The 16,009-nt window shown below is 40.6% G+C and overlaps 4 protein-coding genes across 4 annotated transcripts in view; 2 read left to right on the plus strand and 2 right to left on the minus strand.

Moving 5' to 3' along the window:
- Positions 846-3,451, minus strand: LOC104783013 (ras-related protein RABH1b). Its single transcript, XM_010508087.2, has 6 exons — positions 3,161-3,451; positions 2,446-2,516; positions 2,255-2,343; positions 1,959-2,070; positions 1,524-1,614; positions 846-1,297 (listed from the first exon to the last, which is right to left on the minus strand). Exons 1-6 carry the CDS (start codon positions 3,275-3,277, stop codon positions 1,151-1,153), a joined length of 627 nt encoding a protein of 208 aa, XP_010506389.1. The 5' UTR covers positions 3,278-3,451; the 3' UTR covers positions 846-1,150.
- On the plus strand, positions 3,642-4,689 carry LOC104783014 (acyl carrier protein 1, mitochondrial). The gene is made up of 2 exons (XM_010508088.2): positions 3,642-3,901; positions 4,325-4,689. The coding sequence occupies exons 1-2, from the start codon at positions 3,710-3,712 to the stop codon at positions 4,499-4,501; spliced, it is 369 nt and encodes a 122-aa protein (XP_010506390.1). The 5' UTR covers positions 3,642-3,709; the 3' UTR covers positions 4,502-4,689.
- Positions 5,061-9,425, minus strand: LOC104783015 (lysine-specific demethylase JMJ25-like). Its single transcript, XM_010508089.2, has 10 exons — positions 9,075-9,425; positions 6,749-7,045; positions 6,536-6,608; positions 6,348-6,433; positions 6,087-6,206; positions 5,929-5,987; positions 5,715-5,822; positions 5,542-5,634; positions 5,363-5,440; positions 5,061-5,257 (listed from the first exon to the last, which is right to left on the minus strand). The coding sequence occupies exons 1-10, from the start codon at positions 9,408-9,410 to the stop codon at positions 5,131-5,133; spliced, it is 1,377 nt and encodes a 458-aa protein (XP_010506391.1). The 5' UTR covers positions 9,411-9,425; the 3' UTR covers positions 5,061-5,130.
- The window catches only part of LOC109132566 (putative F-box/LRR-repeat protein At5g25860), an 8,860-nt gene continuing 2,452 nt past the window's right edge, over positions 9,602-16,009 (plus strand). Inside the window, 5 exon segments of the mRNA XM_019244263.1 lie at positions 9,602-10,084; positions 10,086-10,457; positions 10,497-10,598; positions 11,565-11,705; positions 11,828-11,878. Of these exon segments, the coding sequence (XP_019099808.1) occupies positions 9,602-10,084; positions 10,086-10,457; positions 10,497-10,598; positions 11,565-11,705; positions 11,828-11,878 (1,149 nt within the window).

Genomic DNA, 16,009 nt, shown 5'->3' on the forward strand with positions numbered 1-16,009 from the left:
TTTTTTTTTTTTTTTTTTTTTTAAGTGGTCTCTTCTTTAATTATTGTCATTATTGCGAATTATGTGTTGTTTGCTGAGAGTGGGAAAATTCAAATAAAGCACACAAAGTGCCTTTATAATTCATTTCTAGTTATTAGTTGGTACAATGGACTAATATTAAGCTATCAGTTGCCTTTGGTACTATGTATGAGGAATTTTATGGATGATTACTTGATTATGAATGTCATTAAAGAAACAACTCGAACAAAAGTTTCGAATAACTTATTTAGTTGGACGGTTCAAACATATGAAAATACTTTTCAGGTGCGTTGAAAAGAAAGCCACTCCTACTACAAGTTTCTATCTATCTTTCAAAATGTATGCGTCATAATTAAGTATTGACATTATAAAGAATTAAAGCTTTTCCTAATCACTAGAGAAGTACATCCCGTCAACTTGTGAATGTTAGTTGTTGTTTTTGCAATAACTAGCCGAATTTATAGTTATTTAACGCTAATATCTACTCCTGTTTGATCTTAACCGCAGCACTATTCTACCGTGAGAATGTGATACTCGCTGAGTATATACATATTTCAACTGCATTAATCCCCATCAGAGCTTTTCACCAAGATAAAATAAGTTTATATTCTTTTAGGTTTTCTTTAAACAAGGTTATCATGGTGGAACTGGAGAAAAATACCTGGGAACAGTGAGACTTTGAATTTAATTAGCTCATTTAAGTGATCTGACCTAACGACATGTGTACGAAATTAATTCCCTGTTTCTTTATGATATGGGTCAAACATAAAAACAACTCTAGTATGCATCCATCTTCTCTCTTCAACTGTCTTCACATGGAAGGAAGAAACGAGAAGAGTGTTTTTATGTAATTAAATTCATAGACTGACAAATCATAGTTCTGAGACAATATTAAACAAAAGTACTGAAGCAGAGAGCATTTGAAGCTCCAAAAGACCACAAAAGATCAGAGTTAGGGACAAACCATAGCTAAAACAAAGTCTTTCTTAAAACCTGATGAAAGTTACAAAAAAAAAGTCAAATAAGCAGGCAAAAATTTTACAATAACGGATTGGATAATGCGAAGGCTGGAGGGACTTTTTTTTTGTTTGTCTTATTGTTCTCTATCGGTTTGTTGTTGCTGTTGCCAATTTTAACAAGAGCATCCTCCTGATTGCTGCTGAGACATAGATGCATTTGCATTGGAAGACTTGAGATTGACATCAACCATATCTTCCTGCTTTGTCGAAGACAATGTTTCCATTCCGGGCAAAGCTGCTGCTATCTTGCGGAAGAGCGCCTATCAATGGAAATAGGGTTGAAAACATTAGAACTAAAACAGAATTTGTACGGACTGATAGCGTTATGGATTTGCAGTAACTGTTAAGAGAAGAGTATTAACAAGAGAACCATACGAATGAGAAGGATGTTACAACCAGCAGGTGGGTATAAAAGTCTCGGTTAATCAACAATCTTTTGTTGTTCAAGAAGCCCTCAGAAATAGGTGAAGCGAAAATCATTATTACCTTGATGTTGAAGCCTGCTTTGGCACTGGTTTCGATAAACATTACATTAAGTTCACGAGCCTTGGCTTCTGCTTCCTCTATTGACACTTGCCTGAGAAACAAACAATTTATTACAAAAGGCCCATTGGCAGTGACAAATAGTAGGCACCATCAAGTGTCAAAGCGTGTTGACTATAAAGAAACCCTATGCAGTTGAGCACCAAATGATTTTCCATTTATTATCTTGTAGGGTCGTTTGGAACATACTCAATACCACTAGAAAATAAGAAGCGGTTAAATCCAAAAAGAAACTCATTTGTACCGGAAACATACTTACAAAAACAGACCGGGAAAGAGGGCTACCATTTTTTTAGTCCAATTGCTATTGAATAGTGATTTTGCATAGCAAAGTTTGAAAATAAACATGTAAAAGAAGAGATAGTGGATCACTATTACCTTTTTTCCACAAGGTCAGTTTTGTTTCCCACAAGCACAACTATCACATCACTACCACGCTCTGTCCTAACCTCATCGATCCACTTAGTAGTGTTTAGAAAGGATTGCCTGCCTATATGTCAGTGGAAAACCAAATAAATCTCGAGTTACACAACGCACGATGGATCAAGATAGAGAAGAAATCAAAATGCATGAACTCATAAGGTTACTGAATATCACAGCCACAACATGTGAGATATGGGAAAAATATTCATGTTGTTTGAGAGAAAGCAGAGAAAGGGTGAAGAGACGCATACTTGCAACATCATACACAATAACAGCAACAGACGAATCCCTGATATAGCTCGGAATAAGACTCCTGAATCGCTCTTGCCCTGCTGTATCCCTGTCATATGTTTACGGCTCTCAATGTTAATAACCAAATCATGGTCAATCTGCAATTTATATTCATCAGCGTTCGAAAACAAAAAGAGGCTCAAGATCTTACCAAAGCTGAAGTCTGACCGTTCGATCTTCAAGGTACATTGTCTTCGATAGAAAATCAATACCAATTGTGGCCTGAGGAAAAGAAAATTGAGTATAACGATGATAAGCTAGCACAGTTCACTTACAAGTAGGAGCTCAAACGTCATTATCATATATACAAATCAGTAACTGAGAACAAATTCGATTAAATAAATAATGATAACAAAGATCAAGGAAGCATCATCATATGTTACTTGGATCTTCTATGACACTGAACAAAGTGAGCGATTACAAAAGCCAAAATTCACAAACGATGATCACTAAAGCTGATGGTTACGTTCTATACATTAATTAAACACGGTCTACAAATCAGATCACACACAACAACATAGAATCTAACGCGAGATCAAGAGAACGATTTAGAACTATGGCACTGAACAAAGCGAGCGATTACAAAAAACGATGATCATTCAAGGTGATTGTTACGTTATATTCATTGATTAAACACGGTCTACAAATCAGATCACACACACACAACTAAGTAGAATCAAAACGCCAGATCAAGAGAATGATTTAGAACTAGGAACTGAAAAAAACACGATTCCCGTCCACGAAGAACGGATCTCAAAATCGATCAAACCCTGGGACGTCCCCGACTTAAATCCCCCCAAAAACACAAGCCAACGTCGTGCATCGTGGAGATCACAACTAGATTTGAGCAATGGAGATTATATTACCTGGTAAGTATTGTCGAATTTGTCATACATGAATCGAGTGATGATACTGGTTTTGCCGACGGATTGATCTCCCAAAAACACCAGCTTATACTTGGCGAGCGCCGAGACCGGAGCCATGATTCCGCAAAGATCTAACTCGCCGGAACGGATCTGAGAAACGTCGAGATCTCGCTCGCTTGAGAATACTAGTTCCCGATATTTACCGGAGAGATCCCGTCGATATGGAATTGCAAATAAACTGTATTAGTGAGTTTGATATTACCAAGTTGCTGGTTTATTCGAGATTGGGTCCTTTCTGTGAAATTAGAAAACTATTTGAGATAAATTACAACATATAAGAAACTTAGAGGATTGCAAATTATAGAATTTTAATACATTATGGGCTTCTTATGTAAGCCCACGTAAGGGTTTTGGCCTGGCCTTATAGTAGCAAGCGGGCACGTGACAAACACGTGTCTTCTCTCTATGACCTGAACAACCTTGAACCTTTCTTCACCTTTGTGTGTCTCATCAAATCCCTAAATCTCGAGGTTCGAAGAAGAGACGAAAATGGCACTGAGAAATGCAATTCTTCGTCATCTGAGGGTTCCGGTTCAAACCCTAGGACTGAATCAGTCTCAAATTGGGTTCCTTGGTTCGATCCGATCTTTTTCTTCGCACGATGATCATCTCAGCAGAGAAGCTGTCGTTGATAGAGTTCTTGATGTTGTCAAGAGCTTCCCCAAAGTCGATCCCTCTAAGGTCAGCTCGATCTTTCACAAATTTTCAGCTAAATGTTAAGATTCGGCTTAGACCTGCAATGTATGGGATCGAATCGTGGTTCCTATCTTTTTTTTCCTCATTGCTGAAAGATTGAATCTTTTTCAATGTTGTAGCTTTTGATTGAATTGGTATTGATCTAGTGGGAATATACACCAAATGGTATCTGAAAATATGTTGCTTTGAGTCTTGTTTGTTAATCTAAGGTTAACTGATTCTGAATGGTCTAGTAAGTTTAGCTTATTGTGAGAAGCTACAGCTTCAGATTTTTGTTGTTGTTGTTGCCATGATCTAATGGATTTGGCATTTGATGAATCCTTTTTGTTTGAAAACATACAAATCTTTCAGTTCTCTTTAAGAGTTGTTCATTTCGTTGATGACTTGGTGATAACAATCAAACTACAGGTGACTCCTGAGGTACATTTCCAAAACGATCTGGGGTTAGATAGTTTGGACACAGTGGAGATAGTGATGGCTATTGAAGAGGAATTCAAGCTGGAAATCCCGGACAAAGAAGCTGACAAGATCGATTCTTGCACTCTCGCCATTGAATACGTTTACAATCACCCAATGTCTAGCTAAATCCCGTGCTGCTCGCTCTCCTCATGGTTTATCATTCTGTTTCTTCCCCCCTTTTATTAATTTGTACGAGGTTCTTCTCTCTTGAGAATGGGATTTGCAAATAAATTCACTTCTGTTTGGAGAGCATTGTTGTTAATTGACTCTTTTTTACAGTTTCAGTTTCTTTGAGAAATCCCTTTTTGCTTGAATCTTGTGGAAGTTGACACTCTTTCTCGTGGTTAATACAAACTTGTCTTCAAGTAGTTTTTGGTTTATGAATTGACTTTCGTTCGATCCAGTTAATGTCAGGCAGTTTGGTTTGAAACGAACCGGACGCTAAATTAATATTAAACCATATCTACGGTCCATCGATTGTTATCACTGTACTTCACTACTCTGTTTCAGCGTGTAATAAAGCCCAATTAAGAGTATTAGAGCACTCCAACGGGACCTCTTAGTATGATTACTCCAGCAATTATCTTGAGAAAATTAGGTTACGTCATAGAATCAGAGCAGATTAAGGAGAAAATACAAAATATGCCAAAAGTTAGATATAAGTAACTAACGACAAGTATCTTCTCACTCCATTGGTGCTCTGTTTAACTTAGTGAGTCTGCTAAAGCTACAACAAAAGACTACTACCACTACTCCTACATCTTCTCCGCTTGTAAATTTGCTAATAATGTCTTTGCGTTGATTTCTTCACTTCTTCGCTTTCTCTTCCGCACGTATGTCTTTAATATCTTGGCTCTTTTCACCCCTTCGGCTTCTTGAAACCTGAACCAGATACAAAAGAAAAGAAACTTCAGCTTTAGACGACAAGTAAACACTCAGTTTCACTAATGCTTTTTAGGTAGTGAGAAGACAAGTAAACACGCTTACTTCTTTTCAGTTGGAGGCAAGTCTTCTAGAGCCTTATCGATTGGATTCACTATACCCTTTGATTTTTCCTCCCAAGACCTGAACCAACGCACACACAAAAAACTCAGCTTAGACAAAAAAAGAAACCCAGTTTACTGATGGTTTTTTTTTAAGAGTAAGAAGAGAAGTAAAATACTCACTTTTCACTTGGAGGTAAGTCTTCGAGAGTCTTATCGACTATCCCCTTTGTTTTCTCCTCTTCAGCTTTTTTCTCCACTTCAGCTTCCAAAGACCTGAACCAACGCAAAAGCAGAGAAACTCTGTTTACTAATGTTTTCTTAAAAGTAGTGAGACGAGAGCTAAATACGCCCACCTTTCACTTCGAGGTAACTTTTTGGCAGCCTTAACACCTCCCTTGGCTCCCCCTTTTGCCTTACTTTTCCCTCCCTTACATGTTTTCTTCTCTTCGGGTTCTGGATACCTGAACCAACACAACGAAAAAAAAGACTCAAGCTTAAACAAAAAGAAACCAATTTGACTGATATGATTGAGAGAGGTAGTGAGAAGAGAAGTAAAAAAAAACTCACTCCTGTCCACTTAAGTCCCTAAGAGACTTATCGACTGCATGGATTATCATCTTCTTAACCTGTTCAAGCAAAACACGGGAAACCGAAAACAATGACATTTACAGAGGAGTTGGAAACTTTGCTCCAAAAACAACCAGGAATTAAGACAAAATAAACACCTCCAACTTGTCTTCTTTTGCAAAATGATTAGGTGGAAGTAGACGAAACTGTTTTGTCAAGCGTAAACACTCGCTGATATTTTCAGGTGAGACAAAGTCAAGCGCTACCTTTGTGCAGGACTGCAAGAGACAAGAGAAATAGTACAATGATCAATTGATGAACCCTACTTACTTATGCTCCGAAACAAAACAAAAAAGCACAGTTGCTTAAATTAATCCACTGTATCCTAATAAGCTAGTAATATATATAAAAAAATTCACCTTCAAATTTCTGACTTGATGCGGGCACCCGACAGGTATTAAGACAGCATCGCCAAGCTTCTGATTAAAGGTCCATGGTTCAATACCTACAGAATACAGCCCCAAAGATATATCACTATAGAACTGTCAAGATAATGTGGAAAGTAAGATGGAAAATGTGATTGGTTATTAGTAAAAATTCAGCATACCATATTCTTCTTTCAGCTTCTTGATATGATATCGTGTTAGATAGATGGTCTGGTCGTGTATCGGATGAGAAACCTGAAAAGAATAAGGTGGATGAGCATACAAATAGACACAAAAACCATCTTTGAAGAGACTGGACACAAAGAGACAGTACATACTACTATATGTTATTGAAGAAAGGAGGAGGTGAAAGTATGCAAAATATAGAAGTGTACCTGGGACAAAGGGCAGCAATAGAAATGTCTAAACTCCTGGTAATGTTTCAGAAGGTAACTTTCTAATTTAGGAATGTCTTCTCTACGGAAAATGTCCCAGAGAGCTCCATCATCAGATTCAACATTTACGGCTTCTTGTTTAGACTTGACAAGAATCTTTATCATTTCCTCCTTGTTAGCTACAGAGCTATACAGCTCTTTGACATCTTGTTTAGCATGCTTCTTTTTCAGTTCTTCAATTCCAGATTTGTTATCCTCTTTAATGGCCACTTCAGATATGTGCGTCAATACATTCACCTGAAAATAACCCACACCGAATATCAAATAGGATTAAGAGGACTAGGAGAGAGAGAGAAAAATTATTATTATTAAACTAATGTTAGTTGACCTTTATATATGACAACGTGCTTCTTTTTATACTAGTACTAAAATAAATCAGTACTCTTTTTGTATTAGAATAAATGATTTTTTGAAACTTTCACATAGATTAAAAAAAATTTAATGTTTAGTAATAAATGTATTATTATTTATAATAACATATTTTCATAATTATTAACTAATAGTAATTCATCAAAATGTATTTTGATAGAGAGAGAGTATATGATATGAAGTATATCGATAAGAGAGAGAGAAATTATTATTGAAATCAATTTTTGACCGAATTGGATATGAAGTATTNGTAGGAATCAACAAGTTAAGAGTTCATTCAAGTGGTATCTATATCAGTTATAATTTTCTAGTCCAACAATCAATTTTCAATGTGTTTTTGTATATTACAATGTATCTTTGTGGATATCAAAATTGAATCTGAAAATATAATTTCGACAACCAAGCATTTCACAAGTAACAAGACCGGTACTCAACTTCAACTGAACTCCAATGTGACAAAGGATCTTTTACCAAATCCATTTTGGAGAAAATGAATATTTGATGTGCTTCATAAATAGAGTTCAACAAAAGAATTTGGCCATTTAATAAAAGTATTGGGAACATCCATATATGGGATCATCCATATATAGACAGTGACAACAAAGAAGAAAAACAGTTTGATCGGAGAGGAGAAGTGTGACAGATAATGAACGCTAATGAAGATTGAAAGTCGCTATTTTCAGCGATTAATGTGATGTTGTTACGACTTAACGGTTGTCGTCGACGACTCATCTGAATCTGTAATTTTCATCTCCACATTGTCGTTTAACATTTTTTTTTGTCATCTGATATTATTGATAATAAACATGAAAGGATACATGGAGTACAAACTTTAGCGGCAAAACCTGAATATCTTCGGAGTCTTAAATCCCAAATGAGGGAGGCTAAGCCAACGGACGAAAGAAAAGCCCTTGGAAACTAAACTGATAACGAGAACCATTAACTTACAAAGCAGATCAAAGAAAATTGCACCCAAAGTTTAAGAACAATAATAACAAGACTTCAATCTTCAGAGAACACTAGCTCAAATTCCACAAATCAACTTCTTCTTCTGAAAATCCTAAGAATGAGTGTTGTTTAACATAGTTGCTACTTCTCTTGACAAGTCGTTTCATTATGTCGCTGTCGTTGTCGCAGCGTTTAATAAAAGAACATGGCCATACTCTTTTGATGAGTATAACCTTTAACAATCCCTTTTATATCAGATGATTGCATGCTTACCAGTAGGAAGACAAAATTGTTACAATGTGGCATTGTACTCTTCAAGGTTCTTAACATTTTTATTGCATCCCCTATCAAATTGAGAATTTCTTTGCTTTGGAAAAAAGGTAGTGGAATTAGAATTTGAGTGATTGAATTACTCACAAACCCCAACAAGATTGATGTTGGTCTTTCTACTTCAAAGGAAAGGATTAGCGACAACGACAGCGTTTAGTAGGAAGAATATGCAACAAGCAAATTTTCTTCTGGTTTATTGACATAAATCTGTCTTTTCAACCTTCTAGCAAAGGCCGTTCTTATCTTCGGTATAGCAGAATTTTGGATTTACGCTAGTAAATTCCGGTTGATTAAAAAAAGTCCAAAATACTTTTTTTAGAAGAAAAAAAATCGTTGTGGGCCCATAAGGAAAAAGGTAACTAACCCTCAGACAGCTCAATTTGAGGTCTAGAAAATTCAAAAGATTAAATGAAGAAAGAGACAACTAATCCTATATTTTAATTTTAAGAAAAACTAAGTGAACTGATATACTTAAGATTTTACTGTTATCTGATTCTGTTGTTTTATTAGGTTCTGAAATCATTATGAAAGGGAAACTACCAAAAGAATTGACACAAGTATATATAACAATGAAATGGAAATGAACACGAGAAAATAAAAAAACGTAAGGGTTACTAACCGCATCAGACATGTCGCAATGGAGCTTAGTAACAGAATCTCCACGGCCAAACTCTTGCTCAAATCCATAAGCAATATATGTCTTTGGCCCCATGTCTGGCTTCAAGCAATTTTTAGGCAGTTTGACAGCCAGATTCAATGGTCCATTATCTGGGTGAGTGTACTGCTTCAAAGGCAAACTGCATAAGAACTCCATCGCATGACGTGGCAAGTTTTCTTCGAAGGCCTTAGATGGAGGCCAATCTTTCAGTTTCCAAACTTGTGGCCAACCCATTCGATCATATCGGCCTTTAATGTATCCGGTAAAGAAGTCGCGAAGATTAGTCTTTACCTGCATCCGTTAAAAAGTCATTAGATAAAGATGAGCATTATAAGAACAAGTTACTAATCTGAAGAGAAACAAATGAGCCATATTACTAATATACGAGTTTTATAAACCTTAACTGTGTTATCTTCTAATTAATTACTTTGATATTCTTCTGTTTGATTTGAGCTCATATCATTTTTGACTACTAGGGCTTGTATCTCATGGACGCCAAAAAAGTGAAATCTGGCTCTAGAGATGCAATCATCAACTCGTTTTCAGATGAGATACTTGCTAAGATCTTGTCCTTTCTTCCGACAAAACGAGCTGCTTCTACATCTCTTATCTCCAGAAGGTGGAGGTATCTGTTTCCATTGATGTTTCAACTCTTTGCATCTCAACATCATTTACATTTCGACTACTCAGATTTAGTTTATCCCGAGGAGGGTAAAAGTGAGAGGGAAGATGTTCAGGAGAGCTTTCGGGATTTTGTGTATAAAACCCTTTCGCGTTGCAACTCCGTAAAGAAACTCTCACTGAAATGTCCACGTAGTTCTGCTACTACCGAAACCGACCAATGGCTACGCCGTGTCCTGGAACGAGGAGATGTCATGGATCTTGATCTGCGTTTTCCAGTAGGTTTTACTCGTTCGCAAGTAATCTGGCCTACTAGTGTTTTTACAATCAAGACGCTGGTTAAACTAACAATATATAGAAATAGAGCGTGGTCCACATCGAACAGGATTTCCAAAAGTGTTTCTTCCAGTGCTAAAGAGTCTATTTCTCCATGCAGTTTGGTATGCCTGCGACACCTTGTGTTATAGTATGCTTCCTGGTTGTCCAATACTAGAGGAGTTATTCGTAAATTACTGCAGTACCCCAGTTTATGATAGAACAATATACTCTATATCCCACAAAACCCTCAAGAGACTCACATTGAACTACAACAACAATATTGAGCACTGTCGCATCATGCGATTCAACACACCGAGTCTTATTTACCTCGACTTCTCTGGTTCCGCTCCTACTCCCTGTTCTACTGCCAAATTCGTGGATTCCCTTGTTGAAGCCAAACTAGATGTTTTCTTGGATTCCAATCCCATATTAACTGAACAAGAGGTCGAACTGAAACGGCAATATGAAGCTTACATGAATCTATGTACGATCATGAGTTGGATGCGCAACGTTAAGACCCTTTCCCTGGCTTCTGCTTCTGTTAAGGTCTGTAAACTTATCTTTGTTTGATAAACTCTCTTCTTCCTTGTCTTATTAATATCATTTTCTGGTCTGATCATGACCACTAGTTTGTTATTTGTTGTCTTGGTCGTTTCAGGATATGTATTCAAGATGTGTGGCATTACCTTTCTTCTCAAACCTTGTTAAGCTTCATTTTGAGAGTAATACACAACAAGGTTGGGAAGTGCTNGACCAATGGCTACGCCGTGTCCTGGAACGAGGAGATGTCATGGATCTTGATCTGCGTTTTCCAGTAGGTTTTACTCGTTCGCAAGTAATCTGGCCTACTAGTGTTTTTACAATCAAGACGCTGGTTAAACTAACAATATATAGAAATAGAGCGTGGTCCACATCGAACAGGATTTCCAAAAGTGTTTCTTCCAGTGCTAAAGAGTCTATTTCTCCATGCAGTTTGGTATGCCTGCGACACCTTGTGTTATAGTATGCTTCCTGGTTGTCCAATACTAGAGGAGTTATTCGTAAATTACTGCAGTACCCCAGTTTATGATAGAACAATATACTCTATATCCCACAAAACCCTCAAGAGACTCACATTGAACTACAACAACAATATTGAGCACTGTCGCATCATGCGATTCAACACACCGAGTCTTATTTACCTCGACTTCTCTGGTTCCGCTCCTACTCCCTGTTCTACTGCCAAATTCGTGGATTCCCTTGTTGAAGCCAAACTAGATGTTTTCTTGGATTCCAATCCCATATTAACTGAACAAGAGGTCGAACTGAAACGGCAATATGAAGCTTACATGAATCTATGTACGATCATGAGTTGGATGCGCAACGTTAAGACCCTTTCCCTGGCTTCTGCTTCTGTTAAGGTCTGTAAACTTATCTTTGTTTGATAAACTCTCTTCTTCCTTGTCTTATTAATATCATTTTCTGGTCTGATCATGACCACTAGTTTGTTATTTGTTGTCTTGGTCGTTTCAGGATATGTATTCAAGATGTGTGGCATTACCTTTCTTCTCAAACCTTGTTAAGCTTCATTTTGAGAGTAATACACAACAAGGTTGGGAAGTGCTTCGGCGGATGCTCAATAAATCCCCAAAGCTAGAGACTTTGATCCTCAAGGTGTATAAATTTAAACTTATTATAAAAGCAGATAATTAATCCACATAGATCCTTGTGTGTCAAGTACTACGTACGTACAATCCTCTAATTCTGTATATATATGTTTGTGATGATTGCTCCAGGGCCTGCGCTGTGTAAGTAGTGAGGGAGTCTGCATTGATCGAAATGAAGCAGTGAAGGTGATGTGACCGCCGGACGCGGTCGTCTACCGAGTCGCACGGACGGACGGTCGCTGCGGACGGACGGAACGAAACTCTCTTGAGCCGAGGAATTTAGATGAGGCTTTCCTCGGACAAGGCTCGGAGATTTGAATCCAGTAAGGAAACAAACGATGGATGCGAGAGATGNATATTGAGCACTGTCGCATCATGCGATTCAACACACCGAGTCTTATTTACCTCGACTTCTCTGGTTCCGCTCCTACTCCCTGTTCTACTGCCAAATTCGTGGATTCCCTTGTTGAAGCCAAACTAGATGTTTTCTTGGATTCCAATCCCATATTAACTGAACAAGAGGTCGAACTGAAACGGCAATATGAAGCTTACATGAATCTATGTACGATCATGAGTTGGATGCGCAACGTTAAGACCCTTTCCCTGGCTTCTGCTTCTGTTAAGGTCTGTAAACTTATCTTTGTTTGATAAACTCTCTTCTTCCTTGTCTTATTAATATCATTTTCTGGTCTGATCATGACCACTAGTTTGTTATTTGTTGTCTTGGTCGTTTCAGGATATGTATTCAAGATGTGTGGCATTACCTTTCTTCTCAAACCTTGTTAAGCTTCATTTTGAGAGTAATACACAACAAGGTTGGGAAGTGCTTCGGCGGATGCTCAATAAATCCCCAAAGCTAGAGACTTTGATCCTCAAGGTGTATAAATTTAAACTTATTATAAAAGCAGATAATTAATCCACATAGATCCTTGTGTGTCAAGTACTACGTACGTACAATCCTCTAATTCTGTATATATATGTTTGTGATGATTGCTCCAGGGCCTGCGCTGTGTAAGTAGTGAGGGAGTCTGCATTGATCGAAATGAAGCAGTGAAGGTGATGTGACCGCCGGACGCGGTCGTCTACCGAGTCGCACGGACGGACGGTCGCTGCGGACGGACGGAACGAAACTCTCTTGAGCCGAGGAATTTAGATGAGGCTTTCCTCGGACAAGGCTCGGAGATTTGAATCCAGTAAGGAAACAAACGATGGATGCGAGAGATGAGCTGAGACGAACGAGCGGATCGAGAGATCCGGCCTTTGGTCTCGGCTTCGGTCGAGCAGTCTCGGTCGCGGTACGGACGATGCGGAAATCGGTTCCCGGAGTTTGAAGGTAAACTGCGGGAACGGCTCTCGGCAACGCGGCGGTAAGAACCCTTGGTGATGCGGTAAGGATTCTCGGTGATGCGATAAGGAAGGTGGAGTCGAAGCGAAAGTACAACGAGCGGTAGGAACCGGACGTGATACGGTAGAGAGGGACGCGAAGGTGGTTTGATGCGACGACACACGGGAGATGGCTCGGCCCGTGATACGGTCAACTAGTCGATGTCGAACCCGGTTCGAGATCGGCTAGGGTTTCTCGGTAGTCAAGTCCCGGACTTGGACTAAGGAGAGAGGTGAGACAAGAACAAGATTCTCTCTTGTGAAATTTAATTCAATACTTCAAGTCTGCCTTTTACAATGAGGGTTTAGGCCTTTATATAGGAAGGCTTACAAATGGGAGACTCTAAAACCCTAGACACGCGGCCAGGATCTCATCCTTACACTTGGCCATAAAGCAAAAGCAAAAGTAAAACAAAGGAAAGACCAATCCAACGGTCATAGAAGGTTCAAGAAGAAATTCAAAGGAAGGGAAGGGAGAGAGATAGAAAAGCCACGTCATTGGCTGGACGCGGTGATAGGATCTTCACTTCCTTGGCTCCTAAACTTGTCAATGATTGTTTCCAAGTCATGAGCCAAGCGGGAACGAAGTGGAGATGCACTAGAGTTCGCTGCCTCGTTAAAACCTCTTTGGTAAACCCATTGGGACAAACCCAAAGTAGGGAAAAGAGTACAGCTCCTTCTAATGACTTAGGGGCGTCTTCACGCTTGCGCGATGGTGAAGACTCGCGAACTAAGCTTCCCAAAGCTGGTCGCAACTCAAGGCTCTTAAGTGGTGATGCTAGCCATGAGCCATTGGTGTGAGGGTTGAAGCTTGGATTGCAAAGCCCATTAGATGACTTTACTTGCTCCTCCTTGATGATCCTTGGAAACTAGTTGGTACCGCGCATCACTAGGAAGGCCGGTTCCAAGTTGTCGATAAGTGTCCGAGAGGCGTCCAAGTGTTGTCCGAGAGGTGGTTGAGAGACGTCCGAGAGAATCGAGTGTTCACGGCCGAGTGGTCGATCCCGTGATCACATCATTCCCTCCCTCTTATAGAAGTTTTGGCCTCAAAACTTTGCTCATCACCTGGATCAAAAAGGAAAACCCAAATCAGCAGCATCAAAAGGCCAACCGCGGTTTAATTTACCGGGATCAAAAGGAAACAGTAAGGCCTTAAGAGAAAAGGATAGGACTTCCCCGGTAAGGCCAGCGGCACTGGTCGCTCGGATCCCTTCATGAACCGTGGTTGCTTGCTGAGACTCTCCAGGATGCCACACATAAGTTTGATCCGCACCAAAGTTGGACAAATACATCGCCATATGACCTTGTGCGGTAACGGCCTTGGCGCTAAGGGTGGAGAAGGATGGCACGGTATAGGCGACTCCCAGCTGGAGCTTACTACTTGAAGTAGTCATGGACAATACCGAGTGAAAAGATCCATCAATGGCCATCTCCGGTGGCCTAGCTAACTTGGAACTCCCCATTACCGAGTGATTACCGGATATGACTTCAATTGCGCGGCCAGAATCTCCTTGGACTTCGGTTGATGGCTCGGTACGCGTCCTGGGTAAGGATTCGCGTACTATGGTCGGCTCCGGACGCGGCGGTCGAGTGTCGGTTAAGCCTCGATCGAGAGCGGTAAAGAGTTTTCCGTGGTCTGCGTAATGACCCGAACTTGGACCTCCGAGTGTAAGAACTTGTCGGTCTGGGGGCTCGGCTGGCTTCTCTATGATTCCTCCCGAGTCAATGACTTCTTCTGGACGGGCTTGTCGATCGAAATCACGTCCTAGGCTCAGCGTACGGTTAGCTTGCGTCGTTGGTGCGGCGTTCTCAATCAAGTCGGTATTCGGCTTGTTCCGCGTCAAGTCACCTTGTTCCGGCTGATGAAGAACTCGCGGGACTGGTGTTGGTACAGTTACAAGGGCCGAGTGTTGGTGCCGTGATGATTCTCCCTGGGTGTAAGATCTCGCTGCCTGGCCCAACATTTCTCCAAGGTGTTGGAGTTCAGATCGGATAGAGATCAACTCGTCCGTGAAATTTGGTGCTCCGGGAGATTGCGCTGGCTTCCTTGCGGTCTGCTCCCTTGACTTAGTCCGAGAAACCACAATGCTCGCCTTGGCTTTATCTCGGTCGCGACTTGACGGATTGATCGGTGTTGCGCGTGGTGACCAGCTCGGAAGTCCTTGGTTCCGAGTGCGGCAAGCACTTGACTTGCTCGATGATGCGTGCGATGGAAAGGTTGGGATTGCTCGGGTGCAACTCGAGTATTCCTTCCGCGGCTCTCGATGATATGCGGACGGCGTATAGTAAGAACCCAGGTCATCATTGTCGGAGTCATCATAGCGGTTCGACCTTGGCTTGTTATAGCGCGTAGCTCGGGACATAGACGGCCAATAGCAGTCTGGTGATCCATGCTCGTGTTCCTCTAGTTCCGAGCCTTCTTCAAAGTCCTCCTGGTACCAAGACGCGTTCTCGGTAGTCGCTGGCTCCGGATCGGCACCAGTGTGTTCGTCGTTCCATGGCTCGTCCTCGGTGACCTCTTGCTCCGGACCAAAGTCATGATCTTCATCGTACCATGATCCCAACTCGGAATCGTTTCCGTCAAAATCCATGCTTGATCAGTATTGAATCGAGTGTTGCATACTGATCGCGGTCTTGGAAACGAAGTATGGTCGATGGTACGGACGGCTGTCGGAGATCGTCGATGGTACGGACGACTGTCGGATTTTGTCGACGGTACGGACGACAATCGGTGGTCGGCGTCGGTATGGACGACGATATAGATGGCTGGTACGGACGGTTCGTACGGACGGCCAACGATGGTCGGACGTCGGCACGGACGACTGAGACGGACGGCTGGTACGGCAGCTGACGATGTTCAGATGGCGGTACGGATAGCCGGCACGATTGGCTGATACGGATGGCCGATGATGTACGGTCGGCCGACGG

This window comes from Camelina sativa, chromosome 4 (genome assembly GCF_000633955.1).
Source record: "Camelina sativa cultivar DH55 chromosome 4, Cs, whole genome shotgun sequence".
In the NCBI taxonomy this organism is placed as follows: Eukaryota; Viridiplantae; Streptophyta; class Magnoliopsida; order Brassicales; family Brassicaceae; genus Camelina; species Camelina sativa.